The following is an 18557-nucleotide window of genomic DNA, read 5'->3' as shown; positions in this document are numbered from 1 at the left end:
ATCTGTGATTGGTCATCTTTAATGTTACTATTGTAATCGTTTTGAGGCACCACGAACTGTGTCCATGTAAGACAGCAAACTTAATTTTGTGTGTTCTGACAGCTCCACCAACCGGCTGTTCCCCATCCTTCTCCCTCTCTCTGGGCCTTCCTGTTCCCTAAGATATGACAATACCGAAATTAGGCCAATCAACAACCTACAGTGGCCTCTACGTGTTCAAGTGTAAGGAAGAATCACACGTCTCTCACCTTAAGTCAAAAGCTAGAATGATTAAGCTTACTGATGAAGGCATGCTGAAAGCTGAAGAGAGGCCAAAAGCTAGGCCTCTTGCTCCAGGTAGCCAAGTTGTGAATACAAAGGAAAAGTTCTTGAAGGAAATTAAAGCTGCTAGTCCAGTGAACACACAAATGATATGAAAGTAAAACAGCCTTATTGTTGATATGAGAAAGTTTTCGTGGTCTGGATAGAAGATCAAGCTAGCCGCAACATTCCCTTAAGCCAAAGCCTAATCCACAGTAAGGCCCTAATTCTCTTCAATTCTGTGATGGCTGAGAGAGGTGAGGAAGCTGCAGAAGGCTGAAGCTCCAGAGATTGGTTCATGAGGTTTAAGGAAAGAAGCTGTTGTAAAAGGGCAAGCTGAAGCAGCAAGTGTTGATGTAGAAGCTGCAGCAAGTTATCCAGAAGATCTACCTAAGATAATTGATAAAGGTGGCTACACTAAACAACAGATTTTCAAAGTAGATGAAACAGCTTTGTATCAGAAGAAGATGCCATCTAGGACTTCCATAGCTAGACAGAAGTCAATACCTGGCTTCAAAGCTTCAAAGGACAGGCTGGCTCTCTTGTTAGGGGCTAATGCAGCTGGTGACTTTAAGTTGAAGCCAATGCTCGTTTACCATTCTGGAAGTTCTAGGGGCCTTAAGAATTATGCTAAATCTACTCTGCCTATTCTCTATAAATGGAACAACAAAGCCTGGATGACAGCACTTCTGTTTACAACACGGTTTACTGAATATTTTAAGTCCACTGTTGAGACCTACTGCTCAGAAAAAAAGATTCCTTTCAAAACATTACTGCTCATCGACAATGCATCTGGTCACCCAAGAGCTCTGATGGAGATGTACAAGGAGATTAATGTTGTTTTCATGCCTGCTAACACAACATCCATTCTGCAGCTCATCGATCAAGGAATAATTTTGACTTTCAAGTCTTATTAAGAAATACATTTTGTAAGGTTATAGCTGCAATAGATAGTGATTCCTCTGATGGATCTGGGTAAGGTAAATTGAAAACCTTCTGGAAAGGATTCACCATTCCAGATACCATTAAGAACATTCGTGTATCATGGGAGGAGGTCAAAATATCAACATTAACAACAGTTTGGAAGACGTTAATTCCAACTCTCATGGATGACTGTGAGGGGCTCAAGACTTCAGTGGAGGAAGTTAACCACAGAAGTGGTGGAAAAAGCAAGAGAACTAGAATTAGAAGTACAGTCTGAAGATGTGACTGAATAGCTGCAATCTCATGATAAACTTTAATGGATGAAGAGTTGCTTCTTATGGATGAGCAAAGAAAATGATTTCTTGAAGTGTAATCCACCCTGGTGATGATGCTGTGAATATTGCTGAAATGACAACAAAGAATTTAGAATATTATATAAAGCAGCAGTAGGGTTTGAGATGATTGACTCCAATTCTGAAATAAGTTCTACTGTGGGTAAAATGCTATCATACAGCATTGAATGCTATAGAGAAATCTTTGGTGAACGGAAGAGTAGACTGATGCAGCAAACTTCACTGTCATCTTATTTTAAGAAACTGCCACAGCCCCTCAACCTCTGGCAACCACCACCTTGATCAGTCAGCAGCCATCAACATCAAGACAAGACCCTCCACCAGCAAAAAGATTAAGACTTGCTGAAGGCCCACATTGTTAAAAAATGGTTAGCATTTTTTAATTAAGCCATGTACATTTTTTTTTAGGCATGTTATTGCACACTTAACAGACTACAGTATAGTGTAAATGTAACTTTTATATGCACTGGGAAATGAAAAAATTCATGTGACTTGCTTTAACTGTGATATTCATTTTACTGTGGTGGTCTAGAACCGAACCCGCAGTATCTCCAAGGTGTGCCTGTTCTGATTTTATTCAATTAACAGAACATTTGGGATATTAATAAATGAATTTTTACTACAATATGTCATTCAGTAGGTCATAATAAAATCTTAAGGCAACTCTGCTACAATGCAATATACCCGAAAAACCCTAAGTTTTGGAAAATCACACACTAAAAATAACAATGCTTATGGAAAAAAGAGAGTTGAGGGTTGAGTTTGACTACTCAAAATCTATGTAACTTCATAACCAGAGCACCAACAAAAAACAGTCACAATCCTGTTACCACCTGGTGACATAAAACATTAATGTTCTGGGGAAAAAAATCATATATGAGTCATTTAACTTCTTTATACTAACATCACTCCTCCATTTACCGACTGTGTATGAGCTTACTAGCCATTCAGAAAAACACACAGAATAGACTATATATATGCATGGACTCTGGATATGGCAAGGAACAAGAGGAAAATGTCTACGTCTTTTCTTAAGTGCCACAGTGTATAATTTAAGTGGCCTTAAATGGGTAATAAATACCAAGAAGTTATCCAAAGACAACAGGTGTCACTTAAAGTGTAAAACACCTATTTTAAAAGTCACCAAAGTGGAGGATACCTCTACATATATAACTGTAGGTGATGCTTATATAGCAACATAGACAAAAAAAAAAAAACAAAACCCAAACCCATTGCCATTGAGTTGATTCACAAGAGCCATAGTCAGGGCAACTTCTTAGACATAACCAAGCACCTCGTGGAAAGAAGTTCCTAGGCTCGATGGTGAAGGACCATAGACTTGGGACACACCTATGTCAACTGGCACAACATTGTTCATAAAGACAAACTTCTGCATCCTACTTTGGCGAGTAGCATCTGGGGTCTTAAAAACTTGCGAGTGGCCATCTAAGATATAATTATCAGTCTTTACCACCTGGAGCAAAAGAGAATTAAGAAAACCAAAGGCCCAACGGAGCAATTAATCCACAGGTCTAATGGACCACATGAACTGTAGCCTACATGACCCCGAGACCAGAAGAACCAGATGGTGCCCAGGTACCGCTACCGACCGCTCTGACTGGGATCACAACAGAAGGTGCCAGACAAAGTGGAAGAAAAGTTACAGAACAACTTCACAAAAAAGACCAGACTTACTGGTCTGACAGAGACTAGAGAAGCCCCTGAGAATATGGCCATAAGATTCCCTTCTGAGCTGGAACTAAAGCCATTAGCGGAGACCACCCATCAGTCAAACCATAGACAGGCTCATAAAATAAACAATAACACTCAAGAGGAACGTATTTCTTAGAACAATCTATTATACGGGATCAAAAGGGCAACATTTGCCCAAAAGCAAAGATGAGAAGGCATGAAGGGGTAGAAATTCAGGACAAATGGAAATGGGGAACCTAGGAGTGAAATGGTGGGAGGACACACACGATGTGGGGAATGGAACCAATGTCATGGAACACTTTGTGTACAAATTATCAAACAGGAAACTAATTTCCTATGTAAGCTTTCACTTAATGCACGATAGAAAATGAAAAAAAAAATGCAAAGTTACTAAGATTTAACTTCCAGACTATGACGGACTAGGAAGAAACCCCTGGCAATCTGCTCCCAAAAATCAGGTAGTGAAAAGCCTATGGATCACAATAGTCCGATCCACAATCAATCTTGAGGATGGCACAGGACAGGTCAGTGCTTTGTTCCTTTGAGCACACGGTCACATGAGTTGGGGGTTGACTCAATGGGAGGTAATAACAACATGATTTAACTAAAATAGCATAGAATTACCAATATTTTGTATAGAGCTTGAAGTTTATACGATAACACCAAATTTTAAAGCTTGAAACTTGCCTGTTTCTAGTCTACTTCTAATTAGCTATGCTACACTGAACAAGATGCTAACTTCTAAGTTTCATTCAATAAACAATTATGCACCTTTATTTGCAACATTATTGAGTTAGGTGATATGAAAAACCTCAGCGTTGTCTGAAAACCAAATGAAACAATGTGAAAATGAACAAAATAACATAAACATAAATCACTGGCAACCATTTAAGCCTTTATATAATTTTCCATTAATTAATTAGGGATGATCCTCCCCTGGATAAAAAAGGATGACTAATTTGTCTTCACACACTCTTATGATTCTTAAAATTCAAAGAAATCACTGCCTAAAACTGAGCTTTCAATGGGATTTTACAAAGGACTCAAAAAATGTTACTTGTAAATTTGTTAAAGGACACACAAAGGAGTTTATCACTCTCTTCTTCACCAAGGCAAACAAAAAAACAACCATAGCCCCCAAAGCCACAAACCAAAAAACTCTCATTAGTCACTAAAACTTAATAAAAAAATATTTAATTGTGTTTTAGGTGAAAATTTACACAGCAAATTAGGTTCTCATTTCACAATTTTTATAAAAAATTGTTGAAATTGGTTACAGTTTCGATAATGTGGCAGCATTCTCATTTTTCCATTCTGTTACCACTGATTTAGCTTCCCTTTCCCTCCTTGCTTTTAGGTAAATGTTGACAATTTGGTCTCATATAGTTAGCTGTTTAAGAGAGCACATTACTCACAGGTGACAGTGTTTATTTTATAAGCCAATTTATTATTTGGCTGAAAGGTGACCTCCAGGAGTAGCTTCAGTTCCAATTGCAAAGGGTATCTTAGGGCGATAATTTCAGGGGTTCCTCTAGTCTCTACCGGTCCAGTAAGCCTAGCATTTTTCAGAAATTCAAATTTTGTACTACATTTTCCCCTGATTCTATCCAGGACCTTCTATATTGTCCCTGGTCAGAAAGATCAGTAGAAGTAGCCAGGCACCATCTAGTTCTTCTGGTCTCAGGCTAAGGCCACGGTTTGTGTGGGCTGTTAGTCCTGTGGTCTAGTTTCTTCTTTGAGGCTTTGGTTTCCTTCATTCTCTTTTGCTTCAGACGAGTAGAGACCAATCATGTCTCAGATGGCTACTCACAAGCTTTTAAGACGCAGATACTACTCACCAAACTATGATGCAGAACATTACTTTTATGACCTATGCTGTGCCAGTTGGCTGAGTTGTCCCAGAAGACTATGGTCCTAAGCATTTTAACTCAATAAACCAATACCGTGAGGTGTTTGGTTATGTGTAGAAAGTCTCCATAACTGAGCCCCCATGTGCTTGTTACATATATGAATATATATGCAGCACACAAAAACATGTACATATGTATATATGCCTACAGATACATCTATACACACATATGCCTTCTTATAACATATATGCATTCATATCTACTTATGTAGCCACAAACATATTTCTTGGCTGTTATTACTGTTTTTGCAAAATTGCATACGTTATATAGCATTTAGCGAAATTGTCCCTTTTTGTGTGTGTGTACTTCTTAGTGTCTTCATTTACCTTGGTCAAGTTGTGCAAACTTCATCCACATTTGGTATTGCTTTTCCCATCATCAAAAATATCAAGTGTCTACCTGTCTAGAAAGTGATTCCTCCTTCCTACCTCTCCCACCCCAGTAACCATCAAAGAATGTTGCTGCATGCATACCTATTCTTGACTTTTTATAATAGTGAGACCATACAATATTTGTCCTTTTGTGATTGACTTATTTCACTCAGCATATTGTTCTCCAGATTCATCCATATTATGTTTCCCAGACTCCTCACTATTCCTTATAGCTGCATTTTTTAAAACAAATATCAAGAACAACAAAAACCCCACTAAAAGTACTTTTAAGGATTAGTAAGACAGACAAGAGGTAAAAGGTTTCTTACTTGGATTTGGCTGCAATAAAACTTCAGTCTGTTTCATTATTTTTTCTGTCCATATTTTGGTACATTCAGCTTTGCTAAGGAGGTTCTCCAAGTGAGCATCCAGTTCTGTCTTCTCTGCCTGGCCAAGCTTTTCTTCTGTGAACTGTTATTGATTTAAAAAGAAAAAAATTACATATATCTCAAATAAACTTTAGGAAACTATATCAACAATTAAAAAGCAAACTCAAATCCAAACACCTCCAAATCTGCAAATAATTGCGCCTCAAGTTTGTTTGTAAGACACTGTTTCTGAATAGTATGCTTTTGCCCCTGTGGTAAAGCTTCCATACTGCTTTTATGGCATTTATGATGACTTTGTTTTATAGGTACCACACATCCTTCGTTCTTCTGCTAAAGTGTATGGTATGAATTCTGTAGAAAACCTAGCACACTGCCTAAGTACACAAATGTTTCGTACATACAAGGTAGGAGAGTATAGTGGTAAAGAGTAAGAGCTTTGAGTCAGCTGCAGTTGAATTCAAGTTCAGACTGTGCTGCTATATGAACTTGAGTAAGCTTAAGAAGAAATATTCCAAAGCTTGCCAAAGGACCCTCTATCACAAAAGAGACAAGTGTATCTTACGGTGCTTTAAGAAGATCATTATATAAATCACTTTGTTCAGTGCCTGGTAATTATAATTTGGAATTAAAAAGGGCAGCTTATGTTTAATGTGTCTCAGATACTACTGTCACTTTAATCACACCTAGTTAGATAAAAAAAAAAAATAGATACGCTTTTATGGGATGTTCTGGGAAACTAACATTTAAGTTGTTTCTTTAGGATATGTTCTAGAAATTGATTTATAAACAAACTTTTGGAACATCTTTATTCATACTGTGAAGGCATTTCTTAAAGATCATCAAATTATTAAGTGTACTCAGCGTATCAATTTTTATTACCCTGAGTAAGCTGGTGTTTGAGGAAAGGCAGCATTTTCTATATGAAAATAAAGAGATAAAAGATTTCTGTGTAGCTTTTATAGACACTTGTGCGTATTTTTACTTAAAATATTATAGGTGATGACTCAGGCTGTTTTTCACAAGTAACTTTCCTCTTGAATATGTGTTTTTCTGCCACCTTCGCACAGACATATCACTATAACTGATTCTATGATCATTAGTCACAGCTCATTTCCAGCAACAAAATATAATATTCACCTTGCTTCCCCCTCTTCCCCTTTCTTAAAATCTCTACTGTTGCTCTTATCTTTTCTGAGTTTTATTATGTTTCTTTCAGCATCTTTTTTCTTGGTCTGATACCAGTTAGCACTTTTAGCTGAAAGGTTCACTAGAATTTTATTTTTAGATTTCTGGTTAAAACCCCCATTGAAGATCCTGTTCAGGGGCTAGAAATAGCTTAAGTAGCTTTCGGGAAGTCTTAGGTCTTTTTGATACTGGCCTTGAGCTAATTCCTGATCCAAGGGGTGGAATTGAGAACAGCAGTCCCAAAGTTATTGCCTCATCTCATAAACTTGTAGTGTAATGTAATTGAGGATTGGAATGAAGCTGGGAAAAAAACAGACCCTGGTCAGAAGGCCAGTTGGATAAGTATGCAAGCCTCATTCTTAAGAGAGAGCCTTGGTCTTCTCTGCATATTCTAGAAGATTCTAAGCGATAGTTCTCCTACAGAGGTGTAAATTAGAAACTTACATGTTCAAAGTCTACCTCCAATGGTTAAAATAAAAAATCTCCCAGATAAATCAACCAAAAGGAGAGGAAAAAAGGATTAGACCCAGGTGAACATCATGTGTAAAGGAAGCCCTGCCAGTAAAGAAAAATTCTTCACCTGGCACTTTAAAAATTGGACCACATGCATTAGATTTTCCCTTAATAAGCAAGTATATCCATTTATTTGTTCACTGTATTCATTCCTTCAAAAATATTAAACACCTACATTCTAAGCACATGGGTCTCAGCAGCTAACAAAACAAAGTTCTTGGTCTTAGGAAGTTTACGTTTTAATGGGGGAAGACAGACAATAAACATACAAATAAACAGGATAATTTCATAATGACACACACATAAAAATGGTGGAGGTTAGGACCAACATAGGTGGTCCTATGTTGAGAGTGGTTCCTGAGTGAGAGAACAAGTGACTGAGTGAATACGAATGCAAGTGTAGAGGAAGAAGAATTAATTCTGTAGGAGGAGGGGGAAGAAGAATCAGAAAGGATCAAGCGGGAGAGATATGCAACCTGGGCCTGGAATGGGAAGCAGGAGTTTGGGAATGTGAAGTGGGGGTAGTCAGAGAAATGGAGCAGGTAACAATTAAGCTGAGACAGAATGATAAGAAATCAGCTATGTCAAAGTCTAAGGATGATGATTTATCTTCCAGTTGCATTACTGCTATAGGATCATCTGCACCACCTGTATGCATATTAAATACTAATTTCTCTGTATCCGCTGCCATCGAGTTTATTCCAACTTATTAGTGACCTTACAGGACAGAGCACAACTACCCCACAGGGTTTCCAAGGAGCAGCTGATGGATTTGAACCGCTGACCTTCTTTTGGTTAGCAGATGAGGTCTTAACTGCTACACCACCATGGCTCCAATTTCTCTGTAGAAATCCTAATTTATATGTAATGACTAAGAACAGATTAATAATACAAAAATCACCAGATCGATATAAAAAAAAACTGTGAGCTCAATCTTTGTACATGACACTCTTTTAGAAACACACTGGAATTAAAGGTAACAATTGGAAATGATTGCTTAAAAAGTTTATAAACGTAACAGTGGTTAAACAGTCACTGGATTTACCTGATACAAGTTAGATTTTAGGGCAAATTTCTCCTTCTGAAATAAGTATTTCAGAGCACCAGCAATTAGAAAGTTAACTATTTGGGAATAAAATGTTTCAATCTTTCTGTCAGAAGGCCTGTTTGCTTAATTATTTAGCATTTTCTTTGAGATTCTGATGACACTATGTTTCAAGGGCCATTAAATACACTTAGTGATAGAAGACAAAGAGTGTAAAAGTTTAATAGTGCAAATATGAATATTTGCAACAAGTTACTTATTTGTGTAAATGTAAGGAAGAAACAAAGAAAATATGTAAGCTGACTTACAAAGATTCTACAAACGTAGTAAGTTTTTTACTATTTTAGTTTAGAATGGAAAACAAAACAAAAAAACCATACGAGATACCCTTAATAAGTGAGATAAAGAGTCTGATCACAGAAAATCTGTTTAGAAAATAGCAGTTTTGTAGGAAGGCCCACATGAGCAACGTATTTAAATACCAGTAATAAATTCTACCTGATGCTTACTTGCACTTTCTGAGAGTGAAAACTTTTTTTCACTCTACCTACATCTGTGCTTCCTTCACATTTCCGTACATTATATATGTCTCTTGTTTTATTTATTTATTTTTTAATGGTTTCTTCAGTAAGATCAGTTATAATTATTCTTAACAGTGTCAGTGTTCGGTATATATTCAAAAACGTCATATACTGAACTGCATATTTTATATCTAATACTCAAAAGAATCTTGTAATATAGTTAAGAATAATTTTGGTGATGAAGGTGAGGCTCAGACTGATTAAAAATCTTGTCCAAAGTGTTAAAAGTTGGGATTCAATCTCACATCTGTTTGAGTCAGTCACTTCCAGTAAATACAGTTGAGATAACTTGTAATTTTCTGTTGCATATTTTTGAAAATGTTTTAAGGGAAAAATTAGTGTATTATTAATACACTTACTGGCTTCTAGAAATTCATAATTTATATTTCTATCACCATTATCCAAACATATTCAGTGCTCCTTTACTCTTGTATCTTTGTTCATAGCACTCTAAACAGCTGTTTCCTCCGGCTACCTCTACTTCCCACCTAACAGTCAGTAACTATTCCCTGGTGGTGTAGGGGTTAAGAAATGGGCTGCTAACCAAAAGGTTGGCAGTCTGAACCCACCAGCTGCTCCTTGAAAATCCCCTCCAGGACAGTTCTACTCTGTCCTATAGAGTCATTGTGAGTCAGGATCAACTCGATGGCAATAGGTTTGGTTTTGGTTGGTTTTATTCACCAAATTAAGGGTAACCTAAACCTTATCTTGAATGAACAAAAAAAGGAGCGGGACAGTCCAAGAACATTGCTGTTATCATATTTTAAAATTGAAATATAAGTTAAAATTTTATTACTTAAACGTACAACTATAAAAGACATAATATTTCTCATAATATTATCATTGTTGGGGGGTAAATGATTTTTTCCTCATCAATCAATGTATGTCACATTAAGATAACAAAATAATACACTGTTTTAATTTTTTTCCCTAAACATTTTTAAGAATGTATATAGAAAACTACATGTTATCTCAACTAAATTAAGGGGACTGAGGTTATTAATCACAAATATTTATAGAGCATCTATTTCTTCTACTGTATATGAGATATATGATCAGCATTAATATGGCTCTCACCCCCAAGGATTTTTGGATCTAGCTGGGATAATAATGCTGCCTAAACAAATACAAAATTATAATAATGGCACCTTTTTCTTAAGGACGAAAGACTTATTCTTTCTTTTTTTTTTTTTAAAAATCCCTTTCCTAGTTATCAAAATTTAAAAATTTTACCCTTCAATTTTTTAGCTTTCAACATCTTCAAGTCTGAAATCATTACTGCCTTTGTAGTCTCTTGACGGTAATAGTTATTAGAAACTACAGTAGGTACTGACGAATGGATAGCAATTCAGCTTAATGATTAAAAAAAAGTAAAAATACCCTACAATAAAAGTCAGAATGTAAACAACTCATGGAAATCCAAACCTAATGTTCCTTAAACTTTAACTTGATATACAATACTTTCGTAATATTTCATTTGCAATACCATAAGATTACATGAGGACTCCTTAGTTGGCACAAATGGTTAATATGCTGTTAACCCTAAGATTGGAGGTTTGAGTCCACCCAGAGGGACCTTCCTTGCCTGACAATCACAACCAATGGAAACGCTAGGCAGCACAGTTGTACCCTGATGCACGTGGGGTCACCATGAGTCTGAGTCCACTTGATGGCCAGCAAACGAAAATGACCAAGACCAGAAAGTTTGACTCCCTTTCCTGCATATATTTTCTGTGAACATTGCTTTATTGTAAATAAGGTTTTGAGGGACAGATTTTCCAAGTCAGCCACATTATACCAGATAGTAACCCTTTCTTTACTACAGAGTGTTGCTGTCAGTTACCATTGGATCGGCCCCCAACTGATGGAGACCCCACACACAACGGACCAAAATGCTGCCCAGTCCTGCACCATTCCCATGATCAGTTGCAGATGGGCTGTTGTGACATAGGGTTTTCACTGGCTGATTTTTTAAAGTAGATCACCAGGCCTTTCTTCCTAGTCTGCCTTAGCCAGGAAGCTCGGAAACCTGCTCAGCATCATAGCAATACACGAGCTTCCAATGACAGATGGTGGTGGCTGCACGTGAGGTGGTTGGCAGGGAATCGAAGCCAGATCTCCTGCATAAAAGGGAGACTTCTACCACTGAACCACCACCTAAAGCAGCTGTGTGTGGGGGGAGGAGGAGGGTTAGGCAAACACCCAGACCTGCTAGAACAGCCTTCATTTATTAGGTGAAGACAATTTTAAGTAACATTAAATATGCAGAGTTTTTACAGAAGGAGATTTTGTGGATTTTGAATGTGACATGCTTAATTTATCAGAATATGGGAGACTTGAAGTTACCACAGTTTAAATTTGGCAAGAGAGACAGGATTTTAGAAGGGCTTAAGAGAGAGTGTTTGGCCAAGTTGGGATTCCATTCAGACAGGTCTGACAGGAGCTAGTTGAGGGCAGCATCATATGTATCTTTGTATCTCCAGCCTCACCACCACCAGTTGCCTGAGTTGATTCCATCTCAGGGCAACCCCATTAGGCTTAATGAACTAACTAAATGAGGGACTCAATGATGAGTCCACTACTGAATTTTAAAGACTTCCCACCCCTCACAAAATAGTTGACACAAAGTTCACTGTGTAATTTTAGCAATCAGTACAGAGGAAATGTTAGAAATTTAATACGAGCCCCCCAAGTAATTTAGTTTGAAAATATTTTTAAAAGTATATAGTGTTATTACAAAGATGGTGAGCAAAGTTTTGCTTCAATATCAATTCTCAATTAAAGATGAATCTTGTTTCTTCATCCACTTGAAAGATTTACCAAATGAAGAAAACAGTAATTCACGAAATTGGTATTTACTACAAAGAATAAAATATTCAACTATGACAAACTTTAAGACCACAATGAAGTAAGTCCTTGAGGACAAGGACTAGGCCTCACTTACTTTTGTATCCTTCAATGCCAAACACATAGGAGGTACTCAATAAATATAGACTGAAGTTTAGTATTGTAGTCTGCAATTCATCAACTTCAAGGTCAGTGAATACAATGTTAGAAAAAACTAGTAAAAATAACAAAAGCATTTAACATGCCGGTCATGCCCCTCCCCTGTATTTCTATATGTGTTATGCTAATTTTTTTTTTACACCAACATATGGAAGAAGATTGGCATGGTAGTGCTTGTGAGGGTGGCTGGCTTGGCCAGCAAACACAAAAACACAGGCATTATTTGCGTAAAAATATGGTAATAAAATAGCAATTTAGTGAAGATAAACCATCTGAGGCTTTTTTTTTTTTGAGGGAGTTAAAAATAACAAACAACCAAATCAACTAGTAAGGAATAAATACGCATGTTCATTTGTATGTTATTCTAATTCGACATTCCTTTTAAAGTAAACTAAGGCATATAAAAAATCTTAAAACAATGAGAGCCAAGTGGTGATGACTGGAGATCCATTTATATTCTTCTTCTTTTTTAAAACAAGGAATATGCTGAATTTAAAAAATTTTAAGTGAAATCAAAGTAAGTATGGCAGTTGGCCAAGCAGAAAACGGCCTATTCCTTAATGTACAATTAGATTTGAATGGAATTATTTTGAAATAAAAAAGTTTAATTGCCTTCCCACTGTTCTTATTGCTTATAAAAAGTAACTGGCATAGCTCTTAAGCTATTCTTAGCTTTAAGCTTTATTAGCATGAAACTTGGTACCTTGGCACTGTACTAATGTCAACTCAATTTAGAGTAAAAACTAAGTTACTGACTAAATACTAAAATGGGAAAGCCCTGTTTTGTTGAACATACCGCATTCCAAATTTCACATCTTATATTTTATAACCATCTTTTCTCCTTACACATTTTACTTGGAAAATGTCAGACATATACAAAAGAAGAGACTAAGTATATAAAAAATTATATATACAATATACATACACAAATAACATCTATATGAACCCATCACTTAGCTACAACTATCAACATTCTGCTAATCTTGTTTCAATTACCCCTTTTCTCTTCTGAAGCATTTTAAAGCAAATCCTAGACACCATATAATTTTATTCATAAATATTTCACTATATATCTCTAAATGACACACTTAACATAAAAAGACACATTAAAGGATCCAATACCTCCAGAAATTTTTCTCATCTTAGTAAATGGTATCTCTATTCTTTGAGTTGCTCTAGCCAAAAACCTTGGTGTCATCCTTGACTCATCTTTCCTTCATAACCCCACAGCCAATATGACAGCAAATACTAGGTAGATTTTGAACCTTCTTGTTATCACTCTTACCTAAGTCCACCTGAAACCTCCGGGCCTTTGCACTTGTTCCAGCTGCTTTAAATGCTTTTCTTCCAAAAAACTGTGGCTCTGTCACTTCCTTGAGGTTGCTTCAAAATTCCCCTTAATAGAGAGGCCTGCCCTAACCTTCCTTTCTATTATAACATGGCAGCAATCACTACCCCTATCTTGACCTATCCTTCTGACCTTTTTCTTCATCACCACCTGATACATTTACTAGCTTATCTCCTCACTAAAATGCCCTCTGAATCTGTGAAACATTTCATAACATGGAGGAATCTGGAAGGCATTATGCTAAGTGAAATTAGTCACTTGCAAAACGACAAATATTGTATAAGACCACTATTATAAGAACTTGAGAAATAGTTTAAACTGAGAAGAAAACATTCTTTCATGGTTACGAGAGGGGGGAGGGAGGGAGGGTGGGAGAGGGGGATTCACTTAGTAAGATAAGAACTATTTTAGGTGAAGGGAGAGACAGCACACAACACAGGGGATCTCAGCACAACTGGACTAAACCAAAAGCAAAGAAGTTTCCTGAATAATCTGAATGCTTCGAAGGCCAGTGTAGCAGGGGCAGGGGTCTGGGGACCATGGTTTCAGGGGACATCTAAATCAACTGGCATAATAAAATCTATTAAGAAAACATTCTGCATCCCACTTTGAAGAGTGGCATCTGGGGTCTTAAACGCTAGCAAGCAGCCATCTAAGATGCATTAATTGGTCTCAACCCACCTGCATCTAAGGAGAATGAAGAACACCAAGGACACAAAGAGATTACAAGCCCAAGAGACAGTAAGGGCCACATGAACCAGTGACTACATCATCCTGACACCAGAAGAACTAGATGGTGCCCAGCTACAATCGATGACTGCCCTGACAGGGAACACAACAGAGAACCCCGGAGGGAACAGGAGAGCAGTGGGATGCAGATCCCAAATTCTCATAAGACTGGACTTAATGGTCTGACTGAGACTAGAAGGACCCCTGTGGTCACAGCCCCCAGACCTTCTGTTGGCCCAGGACAGGAACCATTCCCGAAGCCAACTCTTCAGGCATGGATTGGACTGGACAATGGGTCAGAGAGGGATGCTGGTGAGAAGTGAGCTTCTTGGATCAGGTGGACACTTGAGACTATGTTGGCATCTCCTGCCTGGAGGGGAGATGAGAAGGTGGAGGGGCTTAGAAGCTGGCGAAATGGACACGAAAAGAGAGTGGAGGGAGAGAGCAGGCTGTCTCATTAGGGGGAGAGTAACCGGGAGTGTGTAGCAAGGTGTATACGGGTTTTCGTGTGAGAGACTTGACGATTTGTAAACTTTCACTTAAAGGAAATAAAAATTATTAAAAAAAAAAAAAATGCCCTCTGTAATGGCAGAGACTTTGTTGATTTTATTCAACTGCTTTATCACCAGTGTCCACAGACAGGCAGACATGGAGTAGGCACATACATATTTAAAGTGAAAAAAAAAAAAAATTATTTGATTGCTAACAGATTAGGATATAACTTTTTCCTAAAGAATTTGAAACGATGAGTAATTAAAATTCACTAGAGACATATATACGAGCCCCTGCTGGGCACAAACGATTAAGCACTTAACTACTAACCGAAAGGTTGGTGGTTCTAACCCACTGGAGAGACGCCTCAAAAAAGGCCTGGCAATCTGCTTTTGAAAGGTCATACCCTTGAAAGCCCTATGGAGAGTAGTTCTACTCTGCAATACATGGGGTCATCATGGGTCGGAATCAACCTGACTGGAAATGGTTTTGTTTTGTTGTTTTTTTTTTTTGTTTTCTTGGAGGGGAACATATACACCTTTTGAAGGAACCCCTGTAGTACAATTTTGTGGTCCACCACTATCTGAAAGGTTGGTGGCTTAAATCCACTCAGTGGCTCTAAGGGAGAAAGAGCTGGTGATCTGCTCTCGTAATGACCTCCCCCCTCCAAAAAATCTGTTGCTGTCAAGTCGGCTCTGACTCATAGTGACCCTACAGGACAGAGTAGAACTGCCCCATCGAGTTTCCAAGAAGTGGCTGGTGGATTTCAACTGCCAACCTTTTGGTTAGCAGCCGTAGCACTTAACCATCACGCCACCAGGGTTTCCTCGTAATGATTACAACCTAGAAAACCCTATGGGACAGTTCCAGGCTATTACAAGGGATCCCTATGAGTTGAAATGGAACAGACGGCACCTAACATCAACATTTAACTTTTGAAAGCTTCTCTAGATTTATTCTTTTAAATTGAGTCCATTAGCAATTTAAATCAGACTAAATTCTGACAAATGTCTCCAATTTAAGCAGTGTAAGTTATTTACCTGAAAACATATCAAAGTGTATTCTAAAGAGTAACATTATATAGAAACATAATAAATCCAAATCTGCCCCCAGGATCCAGAATATTAGGGAATTAGCACTAAAAAATTACCAGAGGCTTTAACCCATTGCAGTAAATACTAAGGAAGTCTAATAGAAGTGGAGCCCTGTCTGTGCAATAGTTAAGAGCTCAGCTGCTAACCAAAAGGTCAGCAGTTTGAATCTACCAGCTGCTCCCTGGAAACCCTATGGGGCAGTTCTACCTTCCTATAGGGTCGCTATGAGTTGGAATGAACTTGATGGTAACAGGTCTGCTTTTGGTTTTTTAATACAAGTATCTCACAAATCAAAATTCATTTCAGACTGATTCATTCTTTTTGTACCTTACCATAAAAAAATATGGAAACCAAAAGTTTATCCTTTCAACTATTAAAAAAAGCCAAATCTGCTACTGTGGAATGGATTCAGACTCATGGAGACCTTATGTGTCGCAGTGAAACCGCTCCATAGGATTTTCAACAGCTGACTGTTTGGAAGTAGATCGCCAGGTCGTTCTTCCCAGGCCTTTCTGGGTAAACTCGAACCTCCAACTTTTTGATTAGCACAGCTGACCAAGTTAACTGTTTGCACCACCCCGGGACTCCTTTACAAGACACCTTATATCTTAGTGAGGGAGATGGGTTAAAGCAGCCAGCTCATTACTCACCAAGCTAAGTCTGGTACTTGGAAATCAAGACCTAAAAGGAATTTCCCATAGCTTATGTGGTTATTTTCTGTTGATATTTAAATGCTCAGATTTTACAAGGTGACCTCTAAGGTCCTCTAGTCTGTAACACTCTATTATTCTGTATGTTCTCAAACGTGCAATGCTTATCCAGGAAAAGCAGCAGCTTGCAGTGGCCAAGTCAAACAGTACCTGAATATTTACCAGCCATGCAAGTTAAGTAAGTTGCTTAGCCTCTCTTAGGCTGTTTCCTCATTTATAAAATGGGGTTAATAGCAACTACCTGGCAAAGTTAAAAAAAGGACTGGAGATAATAGGTCAAATGACTAGCAAAGTGTTTGACCTAGGTTTTTTTTCTTTCCTCCCCACAATGCAGGTTGCTATTGCTATCCTACTCTAGCTCTATTATTCTTTTGCCAAGAATAGTGTGTGTAGGATCAACTGCACCAACTAAAATTGGGGTAAAGTAGACAGGAAAGTAGTAAAGGAACTGATTTACATTTTGGTACCAATTTGGCATGTATATTAAACAATTACTTTTGTTTTCTCTTTACAAAAGAGAATGTTGTTGCCACGGCGACTATGTCATTAATTTAAACACCAGACTTGTTTATAACCCATGTTGTGGTAAAATTTACATCTGTTCATAGTTTTTATACTGAGTTGGCATAATGTGGGTGACGACTGTAGAAAAGTGTCCAAGTTCCTCAGTACTTACACTTCCTTGATTGAGGAATATGGTGAGGTCAACTTTTTTCTTAAAGTGTATTCAAAACATACCACTGTGACTTCAGGCAGAGTGGCAGGAATCTCCCCATACCTCTCACTGCTCTACTGCCGGTGCTTCTCATTCTGAGACTGGATGGGAACCCCCAAACACAAGTTTCCTGTGGTCTTGGCAAAGTTTGCCCCCCAACTGGCGACTTCCATTTCCCTGCGCGGGGTGCCAAGCCCAAGGACAATCCTTTCAGGAGGGGCAGGGCTGGAGAGAACTATATTGGCAGCTCTTTGGGTTCTTAGGGCAGGAAAAGGAAATTAACTCCCTTCTTGACTCGGTGGGGAGGGTGAGAGAACCCAAAGTAAAGGGCAGGGGCAGTGCAAGAATGGTCTACGTTACCCCGCCGGTCTCGCAAGGCCTCCGCCAACCCGGGGAGGGAAGTCACACGAGCACCGGCGTCCTGGGATCAGAAAGGCAGCGGAGTAGCGCCTCGGCCCGTGGGCGAACTCAAAGTGTCCTCCAGGGTGGGGAGGAAACTCTGGCCCCCCTCCCACTCCGTTTTGCTTTCCGGGGTGCGGCTGCCGGGCAGGAGGATGGCAGAAAACGGCCGCCAGGCTCGGAGGGGCACCAGGCCGCGCCCGTCTCCCGGGCCTCCTGCCGCAGCAGACCCAAGGGGTGGGGTCGAGGCCGGAGTGAGGACGCCGCCGCCGCCCTGGGCTCAGCGCTCAAGCGGTCCCTCCCCGGCCCTCCTCGGGCGTCGTCATCCCTTCCCCCCACCGCGGTACCTGGACGGCACGACTGAGGAAGGTGCCCGCGTCAGCCGCCAGTTTCTTCACGTTAAAATCCATGATGTTCATCCTGGGCGGCAGCCGGGCGGAGCCGCCGGCTGACCTAGCAGGGAGGCGGAGGCGCCGCGGCCAGGCTGGCGCGCCGGGCAAGAGCCGCGGGGGCAGACGTGGTAGGTGGAGGGAGGCGGCGCCAGCCCCGCCGCTGCAGCTGTCGTTTCCGCGAAGGGGGAGGAGGAGGGTGGGGCGAGGGGAGAGAACAAGCGCCTCACAGCCGGCCGCGCGCGCCGGCGGCTGCGGCTCAGACACTGGGCCTGTCGCGTCGGTAGGGCAGCCGCTAACGTCGGCGTTAGCGGCGGCTGGCTAGCGGGAGGACAGACAGGCGTTCTGGCCGTGCTAAGCCAGGTTCCCAACGGAGGACGCAAGCGTCGGC

General features: G+C 39.4%; 1 protein-coding gene across 1 annotated transcript in view; it reads right to left on the bottom strand.

Annotated features, from left to right (window-relative positions):
* The window catches only part of SH3GLB1 (SH3 domain containing GRB2 like, endophilin B1), a 48834-nt gene extending 30553 nt beyond the window's left edge, over nucleotides 1-18281 (bottom strand). The window contains exons 1-2 of the mRNA XM_003411203.4: nucleotides 18125-18281; nucleotides 5901-6042 (exon numbers count right to left, since the gene is read on the bottom strand). Of these exons, the coding sequence (XP_003411251.1) occupies nucleotides 5901-6042; nucleotides 18125-18196 (214 nt within the window). The 5' untranslated portion in view covers nucleotides 18197-18281. The remainder of the gene's footprint in view (nucleotides 1-5900; nucleotides 6043-18124) is intronic.
* Nucleotides 18282-18557: the final 276 nt, after the last annotated feature.

This window comes from Loxodonta africana, chromosome 3 (assembly GCF_030014295.1).
Source record: "Loxodonta africana isolate mLoxAfr1 chromosome 3, mLoxAfr1.hap2, whole genome shotgun sequence".
Classification (NCBI taxonomy): domain Eukaryota; kingdom Metazoa; phylum Chordata; class Mammalia; order Proboscidea; family Elephantidae; genus Loxodonta; species Loxodonta africana.
This window is presented reverse-complemented; position numbering and strand designations above follow the sequence as displayed.